The sequence below is a fragment of the Amblyraja radiata genome, chromosome 21 (assembly GCF_010909765.2).
Source record: "Amblyraja radiata isolate CabotCenter1 chromosome 21, sAmbRad1.1.pri, whole genome shotgun sequence".
NCBI classification, from domain to species: Eukaryota; Metazoa; Chordata; class Chondrichthyes; order Rajiformes; family Rajidae; genus Amblyraja; species Amblyraja radiata.
This window is the reverse complement of record NC_045976.1, coordinates 19,455,740-19,470,410: the sequence shown is the minus strand read 5'-3', so window position 1 is coordinate 19,470,410 and position 14,671 is coordinate 19,455,740. Positions and strand designations below refer to the sequence as shown.

At 40.0% G+C, this 14,671-nt stretch overlaps 1 protein-coding gene across 2 annotated transcripts in view; it reads right to left on the bottom strand.

Annotated features, from left to right (window-relative positions):
* Window positions 1-14,671, bottom strand: part of hbp1 (HMG-box transcription factor 1) — a 41,152-nt gene that overhangs the window by 7,375 nt on the left and 19,106 nt on the right. For both annotated transcript variants that reach the window (XM_033039709.1, XM_033039710.1), the window contains exons 4-9: window positions 12,004-12,136; window positions 9,932-10,043; window positions 9,655-9,764; window positions 6,248-6,410; window positions 5,982-6,126; window positions 3,740-4,060 (exon numbers count right to left, since the gene is read on the bottom strand). In XM_033039709.1, coding sequence (XP_032895600.1) covers window positions 3,740-4,060; window positions 5,982-6,126; window positions 6,248-6,410; window positions 9,655-9,764; window positions 9,932-10,043; window positions 12,004-12,136 — 984 coding nt within the window. The remainder of the gene's footprint in view (window positions 1-3,739; window positions 4,061-5,981; window positions 6,127-6,247; window positions 6,411-9,654; window positions 9,765-9,931; window positions 10,044-12,003; window positions 12,137-14,671) is intronic.

Here is a 14,671-nt window from a genome sequence, read left to right as displayed (position 1 = left end):
CCCCCCCCTCCCTCCTCCCCCCGTTATTCAACAGTCGGCCCGTCGACTGTAGACCAAAGATCAGAGCTGAAGACTGTGATGCGAGTGAAGAACGAGCAAGTAGGGCCCAGAGCTAGAACTCTCGGGTCAGTCTCGTCTCGGGTCGGAACCATCTCGGGTCCTTTTCCCCCCTCCTCTCCCCGCTTCTCCTCCTCGCCCTCCCCCCCGCTTGCTGCCATCTTACTTGCGCTGCGATTGTCATCCTCGCGCTGCGAGTGACATCATCCCCCCACAGCAATATGTGATGTTATGAAAGGCTCTCTTGTGACCTCTGGTGGTGGAATCTTTGTTTAAATAGATTGTTATGATGGGTATGCAATACAGAACTCGCATGTCTAATGTCAGAGCTGAGAAGTCCGATAATTGCTTATTTCAGATTTTTCATTTTTTTATTTGTTTGCATTCTCAAGTATTCTTGGCAGTAAACACCGAAGGATTAAGGGCCAGCTTGATGCCTGTTGGGCAAATCAATTAGCGCGGTACAGAAATATAAATGGTCTCCCACTTAGTTAAAGTCACAAAATATTTGCATCATTTTGACCTGAAGCTGTTTGTAACATCAATACTCTCTTTAACATTCAAGGGACATAGGAGTGGAATTATAATAGGTGAAATGTGCTTTCATTAGAACCTGGTATTTCATTGCGCCAAAAACAAGATAAAAACATGGATCAGAACTGTAAATCTTGGCTTTTGCTTCCCGGCACTGCATAAGCTGATGAGCAGGTCTAGGTCCCCCCCCCCACTTTTAACACTAAACCAGCTGAATTCCATGCATTTACCATGTTTGACTTTCATCTTGTGAAGTGGTGAATATTTCTTAAATCCAAGCTAGATTAGATAAATTGCAATATTATCGATTGTTTTTTTTATCACAGAACATTAGCAATTGAGAATTAATGATTGCAGTTTTCACAACATTCACTACAAATACGGTGATATAATTATGGAAGTATTTTGCTTTTATCGTGGAGTTAGTCCCAAAGGATTATGTGCCATCTGGAAAAATAGCTGGTAGAGTACAAATTCAGAATAGGGACAGTGGCTCCCAGCTACCAGGTGAATCAGCCTGATTCAGTGTTCTGCATTCTACACATTAGATGCAAATCCAATCCCAAGTGATGATAACTATTTGCTATTTGCTATTTGCTTTGTCTTTGAAAACTATTTGTTTTCTAAATTTGGGTAAACGTAGACCACACAGCGTCTCACAATTCTGACCAATCAAGTCAAATTCATGTTAATAGATTAATGATGGGAGATCCAAATAAATAAGAATCTGGTGACATAATAGACTGCATATGCTTGAATCTTGAGAAAAACACAATGTGCTGGAGAAACTAAGCGGGTCAGGGAGCATGTGTGGAATGAATGGACAGATGACATTTCAGGATGGGACACAATGATTTGCTGTTAAATAAGAATCTGGCACAAGTTGCAGGGCTTTAAATAATAGGTCATTATTATAATACAGATAAATCAGTTGTTTTATATGATAAAATGATGCTCCACTATTCGGAGCTTAATATTTTTCAAAGTGTCAGGTAACAACTTCATATACTGCCAAAGGATGTTTGTTTTGGATAAAAATCACTCCAAGACACAGAGATGGGGAAAATACGTTATCAACTTAAAAAACAGACTTTTGATTAAAAACATTTGGCAAATTGCCTTGTCACATATCTTTATCGCTAAATGCAAAATATGTAATTCCATTTGACTACTGAAAATAAATTATCGATAAAAGAGCAAAACAATATTTAGAAACAATGAACTGCAAATGTTGGATACACAAACGGACACAAAGCGCTGGAGTAATTCAGTGGGTCAGGCAGCATCTCTGGAGAACACGAAGAGGTGAGGTTTCAGGTCAGGTCCCTTCTTTAGACCCGATATTGTATCAGTACCCTATCAACAATGCTGCAGTACTTTAATAACCCTGTGTATACCTCATATAATTAAAAAAACTTCTATCAGGTCATCCCCTCAGCCTTATATTTCTGGATATAATTGCTGGCGCCCTGGCAAAGATACTTGTATCATCATTGGCAAAGTACCAGCCGACTAGAGGGTGGTGAATGTTGTGCCTATAAAGGCTGCAAGGAAAAAACAGGGAATTACAGGTAGGTGAACCTAACATTGGTGGTGGGAAAGTTACTGGAAAGGATTCTAAGAAACAGGATCTACTTGCATTTGGAAAGGCAAGGGCTGAATTTGAATAGTCAGCATAGCTTTGTAAGTGGAACATGAGGTGCTGTTCAAATGTTGTGCTCATCATTCACTTGGGTAGCCTCAACCCAACAATACGAATAATTGAATTCTCCAATTTCAAGTAATCTCCGGAACCCCTTCGCTCACCAACCTCCCACCAGTGTGCACACATTTCTCCCAACAACTCCATCACCCTGTTCCACTCACCACCTCATGCTAATTTCCCACTCCTCCCTTTTCCATGTCCTCCATTTCCATTTTATCCCCCCCTTCTTTCCCTTTCCACAAATATCCCCCCCCCCCCCCCCCCCATCTTTACATTTTACTCAATTTCTTCCTCCTTATCTCAGAATCTTTAGACTTTAGTCCCTTTATCGTCTTGTTTTTACCTCTAGCTTTGTCATTATTTCCACCCATCTGCCAATTATCACCCTGACCTGTATCCATCCACCTATCACTTGCCAGTCTTTGACCCAATATTGTGTTTTTAGCTTTAACTAAAATATACAATACTGATAGTGGTAGGAGATATCCGAGGGAAATCTGTGCATAATAAGGTGAAAGAGGCAGAGAAGGATGAGTAGTTAGTTTAAAACAAAAGGCAATCTGGAGTTTCATAAATAGCAGCACTGAGCACAAGTCGAAGGAAGTCATGAAGAACTTGTCAGCCCCAACAGGAGTACTGTGTCTAGCTCTGGGCTTCACACTTTAGGTAAAATGTGAAGGCCTTGGTGGGGATGCAGAAGATATTTATTAGATTGATTCCAAGTGATGAAGGACCTTAGTTACTTAAATAGACTGAAAAGGCTAGGAAAAGTTTGAGGGAAAGGAGAGAATTATTTAAGATCATGAACGGTCTAACTAGAGTAAATAGAAACTATTCCCAAAGTTGTAACTTTTATGTGCAGCACTTCAGAACAAGGATAAAACAGCATTCTATATTCTGAAAAAGAAAATCACAGATGTCGCTTTAATGCCAAAACTTTAACATTGAATATCAACGGAACTGAATAAGAGAATGGACAAGGCCAGAAGCTGGCATATCTTCACGTGATCATCACTGAATCTGAATAGCACTCTGCAGATTACTAGATCTTAAAATAGTCAAATACTTTGGCCACAGTTGATTCACAAGTATATTACTAAATGACTTCTGGTGCTTAGCATCTGAAGAAATGTTTCCTCACTAGCAGTCACCCCTCCTGGCCTTTAGAGAAGATTGAATACAGGTAGGGCATTTCATGTTTCGAAAGGAAACAAGATAAGGAAAAACAGGATATGGGAAGCCACAAAGAAATGAAGATGGAGAGGCAGATCTGCCCATCCCTTCTCCACCACGAGGAATTCAATTTTCCATACAATTCTTTACAATTCAGACTTTTCGACCAATTCTTTTGTAATTGTAACATCTCAAAGATAATGCAATATAATTGTGTTTGGCACTTCTAAAAATTTACAATTTTTGTAAATAAGATCTATTTATACCAACCTGTTATCTTTTCCTGGGTACATCTGAGTGTATTCAACTCTATATTTTTTGGCAAAGAGCATGAAGGCATTCATTGGTCTCTTGCATTTATTATTCGTGGGAGAAGTGGTACTCAACGTGCTTGCAGTCCCAGAGGTTATACTTTTACTGGATTTATTGTAGTTACAAGGCAGATGTGGTGATCCAGAAGGCACAGAGCTCGTCATCCATTCAGCCTTTTCACAGTCTAAACTGCTGGCACTTGTTTGGGAAGCACGACGCTGACGAGCCATACTGCTCAGTACATAAACAGCCGAGGAATCCAATGGTGTAAAATCGAAGCTGGAACAATGGAAAGTAATGACAGTTTTACCGATTTCCAAAATTATCTAGCCTCGTTAGTGTATGGTTAGGTGGAAAAAGAAATTTCCCTCTGAATTGTCATGCAAAGACTGAATATCAAACATTTTAAATTTCAATGTTGTCATAATTGTGCATTACTCCACTATTTATTTGGCTCATATCAAGCCTAATCCAGCACTATTGCCATGGCCATACTTACTTTTTGCAGCCCTGCAAAACGAATCATACTGGAGACCCTGCTGTCACAGCCACCCCACAGGATGGAGCAGGCCCAGAGTGGGTCACGTTCCTAAGTGATGGGAGGGGTATTAAGCCATTCAGCCCATCAAGTCTACTCCGCCATTCAATCATGGCTGATCGATCTTTCACTCTTAGCCCCATTCTCCTGTCTCCTCCCGATAACCGCTGACACTCGTACTAATCAAGAATCAATCTATCTCTTCCTTCAAAATATCCAGATGTAAATAATGCAATCACTTATACTAGGTGACTAGAGCACACGTGGCACACACTGCCCTCAGGACGTTTGTGCTAATTCAGTTCTGAGTCCAGCGAAGAGCAGGAACCTTTAGCTTGTTCCTGACTTGTGTTGCAATGCCAAAATGCTGAGATTAAGAATGCAAACAGACCTACATACTGGGATCAGCCAGTGTCCTCTACCGAACTGCCAGCTACAATCAGTCAATCTGGCCTATTAATAGTAGCCATTCAGCCCATCAAGTCTGCACAATAGTAGAACAATTTGTGTAAATTTAGCTGGCTGAAATTACATACTCTCACCAGTGATGGGACTTTCACATTCCCAACTCCTTAGCCTACACTGTAAAGAAATTCTGTATACCAAAAAAAAGTTTCACAAAATGCATGATTTTTATAAATATTTAGTGATTAGCGTGTACTCTGTTCCACCACGTTCCCATTTATTCATTACCCTCTTGTGTAACATTTTACAAATGTACAGAACTTCCTGATAGTTTGTAATTTGATTATTCGTACAGCCAACCTAGAATCAATCATCAACTTATAGAACCATAACTGAATTTATAAATAAAATTAATTGAAGTAGAGATGTGCCCAATAAATAACTGGTTCCAGAACATGTGTCATGATTAACTGGGGAAACTCACCTAACAAGATGTTTTACATTGATGATAAATTTTATTTCATGCCACAGCTATAATATATGACATGAATTAAACTTTAGTAAATGTTCACTGGAAGCATACATATTTTTCTCCATTATGTTATATTAATAAAAAATTCAACCAAAACGAGCTTCTTCTTTGTCACGTGAATTAATATAATATTGTTTAATAATAAATGTTAAAGCAGTAATTGATCTGAAGATATGTGATCAGGCAATATTAAACGATAGAGCGGGCTTATGAGGCATCATAGCCTTTCACCACATTTTTAAATTCTTAAGCTCTTAAGTAGAAATCCTGTTAATCTTGTTCAAAATAAAGTAAGTAATGCTTAAGGGGATAAAATAAGAAAATATAACTAAAGATCAGGGACAGATTTTGGCAATGTAATTCTTTAAACCAATTTTGTCTCAAAGAGCAACAAGATACTTAATTGTTAAATTCTGAAATACCAGTCAAGGTCCCAATAAAACAATGTATTCAGATGTAAATGCTACCAGTCATTTGCCAATCAAATTACATGTTTGAAATTCCAGTATACCCGACCTTAGTCAATTAAAAGAACCCAAAGTCATGAGAGGTATCTTTTCTATATATGTTGTTCACATTTACATTATATATTCATCTCGCAAATACATTAGCCGATTGCATTCCTGCATACAATTTTTAGTGCATATTTCAGATCCAATAAATTAAAATCTACAAGCAAGGCTATTAATAAATAAAAACAATGATATGCATCTATTTCTCATCACCTTCTAAATGTGTCAAAAACTCCTGAATCATCAAAGTTGTTGGCATCTGGATGTCCTGGAGGTAGACAGACGTCTCCAACTTCCATTTCATAGCATGGAATTCCATGGTGAACCACCGTTAAGCTCGGGTAAAAGGAACACCATCCTGCATTTATTTAAATAAATAAAATAATTGTGTTCCACATTTTGGTAACAAAATAATGCATCTATCATACATTTGGAAATTAATAAAATTAAAATTGCAACACTTTAGGTATGTTTCTGACCTTTATTTTTCACATAAAAGGGGTGATCCAATCTACAGTCCACAGTCAATTTACCATCCTGTGACTTGCCAGGATCAAAGGTTAATTTCAGTACAGAACGTCCAAAGGAAACGATTTCCGAGTGTCCCACCAACTTCAACCCTTCAGATCCAAATCGATTTTTCTGTGGAATAAAATTAATTGTCTCATCACAAATAGCCCATTCTGGACACAATTCTTTTCTAATATTTTTCTCTTTGAGGGAGTAGTTATTAACCCAATATTTTCAGGCAGTAGTGACTACTTCGAGCCAATCCCAAGGCAAGAGGTTTCTTGCAGAAGATGTTCCAATCACTGGTGCAAAGGGCTTTCTAGACATGAATCCCGTCTTGTGCTGGGCCAGAGCAAGCCCCATCCACAAATGTAAAAAACAAACATTGACAACTGGCTAGATCATGGCCCGAGCTTAGTCAACCAAAACACCCGAGGAAACCCATACGATCACAAGAAGAAGGTGCACACTTCATGTAGACAGCACTGGATAACAGCATTAAATTAAGGAGCACTATGTGGTCCAGCTCACTCCTATTCTCCCAAACAAGTCAGCATCGCCACACATTTTTACAAGGATTCAATAATCAAACATTTGGATCAATGTGCAATTTTTTCCCCCGAGTTCTTATTTTGATGATTTTATTAAGTCATGCCATAAATATCTTAATTTTATCTAATCATTTATGTCTGGATTTGGTTGTTCAAATTATTGCTCTGGATTTGGTTGTTCAAATTATTGGTGTCAAATATTAGCATTGATAAAAGATTAAAAGAGAAAACTAGATAATGAATAATTCTGTCCTTTTTAAACACTGTACACCATTATGAATGGTGTGCAACTGGGATCAATATCAAACTTTGACTATTCACAATTTATATTAAGGACAAACCCATGTTTGCTGATGTGAGAAAGTGAACTAAGAAAAAAATTCAAAGAATTCGAAATGGGCCACAAATAAGTTATGTTAAAGAACTGGAAAGTTGTGGGAGGATCTGTTTCAATTGAATGGTCCACATGACACTAGAATGGAATATCACTCTTGACCTTACTCCATCTTGCTGCGCTGAGTACTTAAGAGTTCAGGAATGAGAACTGTGGCAGCACTGCTTGCAATAACACCAGAGGGAAGACTCGCCCATGAAATACCCATGACAGCTTTGATAGCAAAGTCTAGTTCCTAGTTTGGCTGAATGTCAAAGTTATCTGATTTTTTTAATGTATGATCTGCTAAAAATTAAATCAAATCTAGAGGGCAAAAATTAAAATTTCAAAATATAAAGCCAAAAAGACTTAATTGAAACTTTAAGCAAACCACAAGCAATTCTAGAAAAGGGAATTGTCTTCCATGCCAGCTCTCATCCCCACTGAAATTAATTGGGCTACAGATCCTATACCATCTAATCCGGCATGAGATCCAAGAGTTCACTGCTCAGATATTGAAAAAATACAGCACCCAACTGTTAGCGAGTTAATTCAAAACTTCTGCATTTGACTACATTTACATGTAAGTGCAGACATGTTGACATTTATCAGTAAAATTCCAGTGACTAAACCCATGCATCAACTTGCAAAATACACGTTACAGAAAAATTATTTCATAAATTGTAATACTCAGGTCAAAAAGTATTCAACAGTCTGTACTGCCTTAATTACACATAATCATTCCAATTAACACAATAAAATGAACAGTTATATGAAATAAAATCAGGAAATATTGAGAACACACAAGATGTCAGGTAGCACCTGGCGAAGGTGAAAACAGTTAGCTTTTCAGTTCAAAGCTAAGATTTAGTGTACATGCGAAAAAGCTCTTCCCCTCACAAGAAAAGCATGAATTGTCATGCACATCTAAAGCAAGATTGAAATTGAATGTTATAAACATCTGGATTATTTTAATCACTCCTTTGCTGGGTGAAAGGTCATGCACATTAACTGTTTAAGAAGGAATTGCAGATGCTGGAAAATCGAAGGTAGACAAAAATTCTGGAGAAACTCAGCGGGTGAGGCAGCATCTATGGAGTGAAGAAAATAGGCAACGTTTCGGGTCGATTGCCTATTTCCTTCGCTCCATAGATGCTGCCTCACCCGCTGAGTTTCTCCAGCATTTTTGTACATTAACTGTTTCTCTCTCTCTTCAGATGCAACCCAACATGATGAGTATTTCCAATACTTTTAGTTTTTATTTCAAATTTACAGCATTCAGTATTTGTTTTACAACCAATTATAGTGATTTTTGCTAATTATAGAAACCATTGTTGAAAGGTATATACTTAGCCCTGTGTAAAATGTCTTAATTGAACTTAAAAAAACAAAAACAAATGCTGGAGTAACTCAGGTCAGGCAGCATCCTTGGTGAACATGGATAGGTGTCGTTTTGGGTCGGGGCCCTTCTTCAGACAGATTGTAGGGGGATGGGAAAAGAAAGCTGGAAGTGAGGAGGGGCAGGACAAAGCTGGAAGTGAGGAGGGGCAGGGAATTGGTGAACACAGGCAAGAGGATTTTTGATAGGCAGATAGTTGGACAAAGGCCAGAAATTTAAAATTATCAAAGTTTTCCACTGTGGGGAAAGGCATCAGAAAGTTCAGTCCTCTTCCTCTGTGATCACCCGAGGTCGGGACCTATTTGTGGCCTCCGCAGCCAGTCCAATGTTTTCAGGCCCTCTTGCCGGGAAGATGGAACTCCGGTGTCGGGAGAACACACCTCAGCGGCTTGGAAATGTCTGGAGTGGCCGCTTCCTCCCGGAGGCCGCGTCACCCGAAGTCCTCAGGCCGCGCTGGTTAGAGCCGGTAAGGCATCGCCCGCTACGTGATGGTGTCCCAGCGCTGTGCCGCCGCCGAAGCTGTAGTTCCGGCCGATCCTGACAGGAAACGCCACTCCAGTCCGATGGTAGGCCGCGAGGAAGGGGCGAAGAACCAGCTCGGAGGGAAGCCGCCTCTCCGATCAGGTAGGGACTAGGAAATAAAGTTTCCCCCTTCCCCTCCCCCCACCACATAAAAGAAGACCTCCAACAAACATTTAGTTTTTAACAGGACTAAAATAATGCTAAGTAAGGCTAATGGTACATAATGCACATGCTTCTATTTCTGTTAATTTAGAACAGAAGACAAAGTATATTTCCTTGTAGCACACAAGAATTCTGTTTTTAACCAAAGGGCTAAAACTAAATTAGTTCACCAGAAACTGCGATTTTGATTTCCTGACAGAGGGAACTATTTAATAGTTACTTGTGTTCTGGCATACGCTACAAAGTCAAATATCAATTTCACAGTAAGAAATGGTGAGAAATGTGAACTCACTGAAATATATGGAGTAAATTAATTCATTAAAAGCAAATATTCTAACATTTTTGATCAAATTAGCAGAAAATGGCCACCTTATGTGCATTGCTTTTTAAAGCTTTTTCATCCACAGCTGCCCGTTTTGCAAATTCTTCAACATCCAGCCAATCTTTATAAACACCCTTCTGGAAGCGCAGACGTGTCCCTGCAACAGCAAATAACAGCAGCTTACATACAGTGCACTTTATATCCAATTTATTGAACACAAACAAAACTAGGTATTACAATGATGTACCCTTCTCATGTTTAATAGTGATAACATGATTAATTCTATGGAAGTTTTAATTAAAAAAAATCTGTGTGCGTTCTTACCTTTCATGAAGCAATTCCAAGCAGTTTGTGGCCATGAGTGAGACCAACCAAGTTCATCGTCATCTGACAGCGATGACAAACAAAAGACATCTGACTCTGATTCACTACTCATCTGATCCAAAATAAAGTAGAAATTATTATCCATTATGAATCTTTCACTAGCTCCATAAGAAAAAATAAAAATGTCAGATGAACTTTTGTATCATAATACACTTCCTCGATTTGCAATACAGGCAATCCCTGCACTATAGAACATAGGTGCAGGAGTAGGCCATTCGGCCCTTCGAGCCAGCACCGCCATTCAATGTGATCATGGCTGATCATCCACAATCAGTACCCCGTTCCTGTCTTCTCCCCAAATCCCCTGACCCCGCTATCTTTAAGCGCCCTATCTAGCTCTCTCTTGAAAGTATCCAGAGAACCGGCCTCCACCGCCCTCTGAAGTAGAGAATTCCACAGACTCACAATTATATGTGTGAAAAAGTGTTTCCTCATCTCCATTCTAAATGGCTTACCTCTTATTCTTAAACTGTGGTCCCTTGTTCTGGACTCCCCCAACTTCGGGAACATGTTTCCTGCCTCTAGCGTGTCCAGACCCTTAATAATCTTATATGTTTCAATAAGATCCGTTCTCATCCTTCTAAATTCCAGAGTATACAAGCCCAGCCGCTCTATCCTCTCAGCATATGACAGTGCCGCCATCCTGGGAATTAACCTTGCGAACCTACGCTGCACTCCCTCAATAGCAAGGATGTCCTTCCTCAAACTTGGGAGACCAAAACTGCACACAATACTCCATGTGTGGTCTCATTAGGGCCTTGTACAACTGCAGAAGGACTACAGAGGGGTTACAATCCTAAAAAAGAGTCTGCAGTGATTAACCCTCTTTTTACATTGAATTCCATGTTATAGTTCCATTGGATGTTCCCCTCTACTATTAAGCCATTTTAATCGGTGATGTGATAACAAAGTGACACAGTGTCACCATTATTTAACACCTGAGGTGAATATTTGACATCGGGACACACAAGACTCATCAATAAATTTTATCGATTTTTATTGTAAGTCACTTAACCGCATCAATTGGGTTGGCCGTCAGAACCAAGACCCTCTTTCGCTATGCCCTCTCCAGTCTGAGGACTTGTGAACAGACAAGTTTCAGTGTGCTACCCTGTGGAACTATTCACCCACGATGCATTTTCTCTGATGCACAGAGCTTGTGGATTAGAAAAGGCTTTAAGGAATGAGGTTATCAGGGAAAGTGATGAAACTCGAAGATTGGGGCTAATGGGAGAAATGTGACATAGAAGGAGGTTGGGGAATGCTGGATTAAAGGCCAAGGGATTTGTTTCAGAAGCCAGTGCAAGAGCAATGGCTATAATCACTTCTTGCAATGCAGCACTTCAGAGAAAGCCTTAGAGATAAAGAGTGCAGCAGTGCATTCCGAGAAGTCTGTTCACGTGCCCTTGGTTTCGAGAGGGCTTGGGAAAGGATGGACACGCCTGTCACCACCAACCCAGTAGACGCAATGATGTCATATCCAAATTTTATTACCCCACGACATTGAGTATCAAAATAAAAATTGACAATATTTGCTGTTTCTTTCCAAATGCTGTTTATATATGTAAATATATTTATATATACAATTTATTTTTCCCTTAGAATTATTCCATGTGCAAATTTTATACCACATCTTCCATTTTTGGGTAGAGATTTGCAAATTTTGCAAGGGTGAATTTCCGTAACCTTAAACAGCCATAGCACAGGGGTTGCCTGTGTGTAAACGTCCCCATTTCTATTAAATTACAATAAAACTAAAGAAATAATTGAATTAACTAAGGTTATATTAATCATTGGGTAGTGAACACTCAGTCAAAAGCTATCCCCAACAGCATTATAAGTCTTTCACAAATTATAAAGAAAAGTGATAATCAGCATGACTATGTAACATTTAATCATTTAACAAATATGTAATGTTTCATCGTCTGTATTACTTTTTCCTGTATTGTATTAGAGAAAAAGATAATTTTCCGTATTTGCAAATCAAGTCTGATTGTATTAAATAAACATACCCTCTCTCTCTTTATGTTAGTCCGTTCTTCCCAATGATTTGTGGACAAGCAAGATTCACCTTCTGAAAGAACAGGAGGAGGTCGAGCATAGGAATGTAAACTTTTACTTGTGGCCACTATATGCACTGGAGATCTGAAGAGAGAAAACATAGATATAACAATCTACAGACTTGGCATACTTTGTAAGCAATTATAATTTTCATTAAAATAAAGCTTAAATGGGATATTGGTATCTTTTCTTTAAAACTGAAACTATCAGAATGGAAACAAAAACTAATACATTTTCAATCAAACATTTAAATAATTATTTCACATTAAGATAACATTTTTAAAACGTCTATATTTTTTATTCTTAATTGATGTGCAAACAGAAAAAATGTGAACGTGCATCTATTTCCCAGTTTTCTCCACTATAATATTCATGGGAGGATATGTAATCCTCACACTTGGCCTACAACATAACCATTCCCTCCAAACTCACCACCAGGCACCAAGACCTAGCCTGCTCCTTTTGTAACTTGCACCTTGACTTCCTCAATAGCAAGCCTCAAGCAGTGCAGTTTGGGAACATCTCCTTTTCACTGAACATTAACAAAGGCACACCTGAAGGCATAAAACATTTATGGGGACCACCCTTCATCCCTACAATGTGATCAACTGGTATGGTTCAAGGCTTTGTTTTATATAAGATTAATAGCTTTAAATCTTATTATGAAAATGTTTTGGATTTTTAATAAACTTTTATGTTTGTCACCAGTACGGGTAAATGTCACTTAGGCATTCAAAGAGTTCAATGATGGCACTCACCATCAGTCTTTTTGGTGCATGTGCGGAAGTGAGCAAACGGAATGCTTAGTGCTCCAGGATCTATCATTTGACATTTGACATTCAATTTCACAAAATCCTTACATTCTCAACAAAACAATCTTCACACCATTTTTACCATCATGAGCAGGACACTATCACGTCACAGTTTTTTTTTTTAGCCCATTAATAAAAATGTAAACTTAGTGAAATAAATAATCAAAGAATCATAAAATCCTACGGCTTAGACCTAAATTAATATGCAAAAATGTATATAGATAATCTTTTGAAAAAAGATAATGATTTTCCACTCCAATATCCATTTAATCGTGTAAGCTGTTATCTACATTTTATACTGTAGGGCAAACGGAAGAAAATCATTGACCTCAAACATTTCAGTGGCGCAATGGTAGAGCTGCTGCCTCACAGCAGACCCAGATTTAATCCTGACTACCAGTGCTGTCTGCATGCGGTTTGTACATCTTTTCTGTGGCTGCATGGGTTTTCTCTGGGTGCTCCAGTTTCCTCGCACATTCCACATGCAGGTTTGTAGGTTGATTGGTTTATGCAAATTGCCCCTAGTGTGTAGGATGTGAGTGGAATAACATAGAACTAGTGTACGGGTGATCGGTGGTTGGCATGGACTTGGTAGACTGAAGGGCATGTTTCCACGCTGTATTTCTAAATTAAACTAATCACAAACTGCAACCAATTGCAAATTACATGAAGGAATCATTGAAAGACCATCATGAAATAAACAAATCAAAAGTCTTCCACAAGAACGATGGAGACACAGGGAAATACACCTTCAACGTGCATATGAAATGCCTGCAACACAGTGCTTAAGGCATTGACATTTACAACATCTACACCATGCAGTGGCGGAAATCCCGGGGGGGGGCCAGGGAGGACACGTCCCCCCTCTGTTTTGAGAGGTGGGGGACGACCCCCCCCCCCCCCCCATTTTTTGTAATCCGGACTTTAAAATCCGGTGAAATCTCCGCTTTCCGCGAGACAGTGAGGGTGGGACTGATCGAGGACGAGAGAGACGTCAGTCAGCAGGCAATGGAGGCGGGACATGATGATTCAGCGCGATGATTGGAGGAGGGAGGTGTCGGTCAGGCGGAAGTAGGGGGGTGGGACTGAGGATAGAGCGCGGTGATTGGAGGAGGGAGTCGTGCCCAGGTCATAGGGTCACAACGGCAGCCCTGGACACTGACCTGCGCCTCATCCGCAGCCAGGATCGATCCCGGTCGGCTCCCCAGCGCTGCAATCGCTGCCGAACCGCCACTGGACCATCCCCGCCCCCGCCCGAGTGTCCCCCCATGCCTGCGGGTGGCCAGAGACGTCAGGAGTCAGACAGGTGCGGTGCACCCAGGCCCACAGCCAGCGCAGAGAAGCAGCGCTAAACCCAGCTCAACTCTGCCGGGTTAACTTACAGCCCTGCCTGGACTTAAGGGAAATATGGCCCAGGCTTACAGCCAGTGTGGAGAAGCAGCGCTAGCTCCACGGCTCAGGACTGGTATTCCGTCAGTCCAGGCAGGGCTGTAGGTTAACCCGGCGAGACAGGCAGAGTTGAGCTGCATTTAGCGCTGGATTGAGCTGTAATTACCGTTCACGGGGCCCACGGCAGAAGCCTTCGAAGCCTCGCATGTGTGTGCGCGCATGCGCGCGCGGCCACCAAGAAATTGTGTCCCCCCCTGTCCCCTCCATATTTTGATAGCGATTTCTGTCACTGACAGCATGAACTGCACACACATTATGCACTTAATATGTACAAATATGCACTTTACTAAAGGGTTGCCTATTATATTCACAAACAATATTGATACGTTTTACACCATTATAAAATTCTTCTGACTGA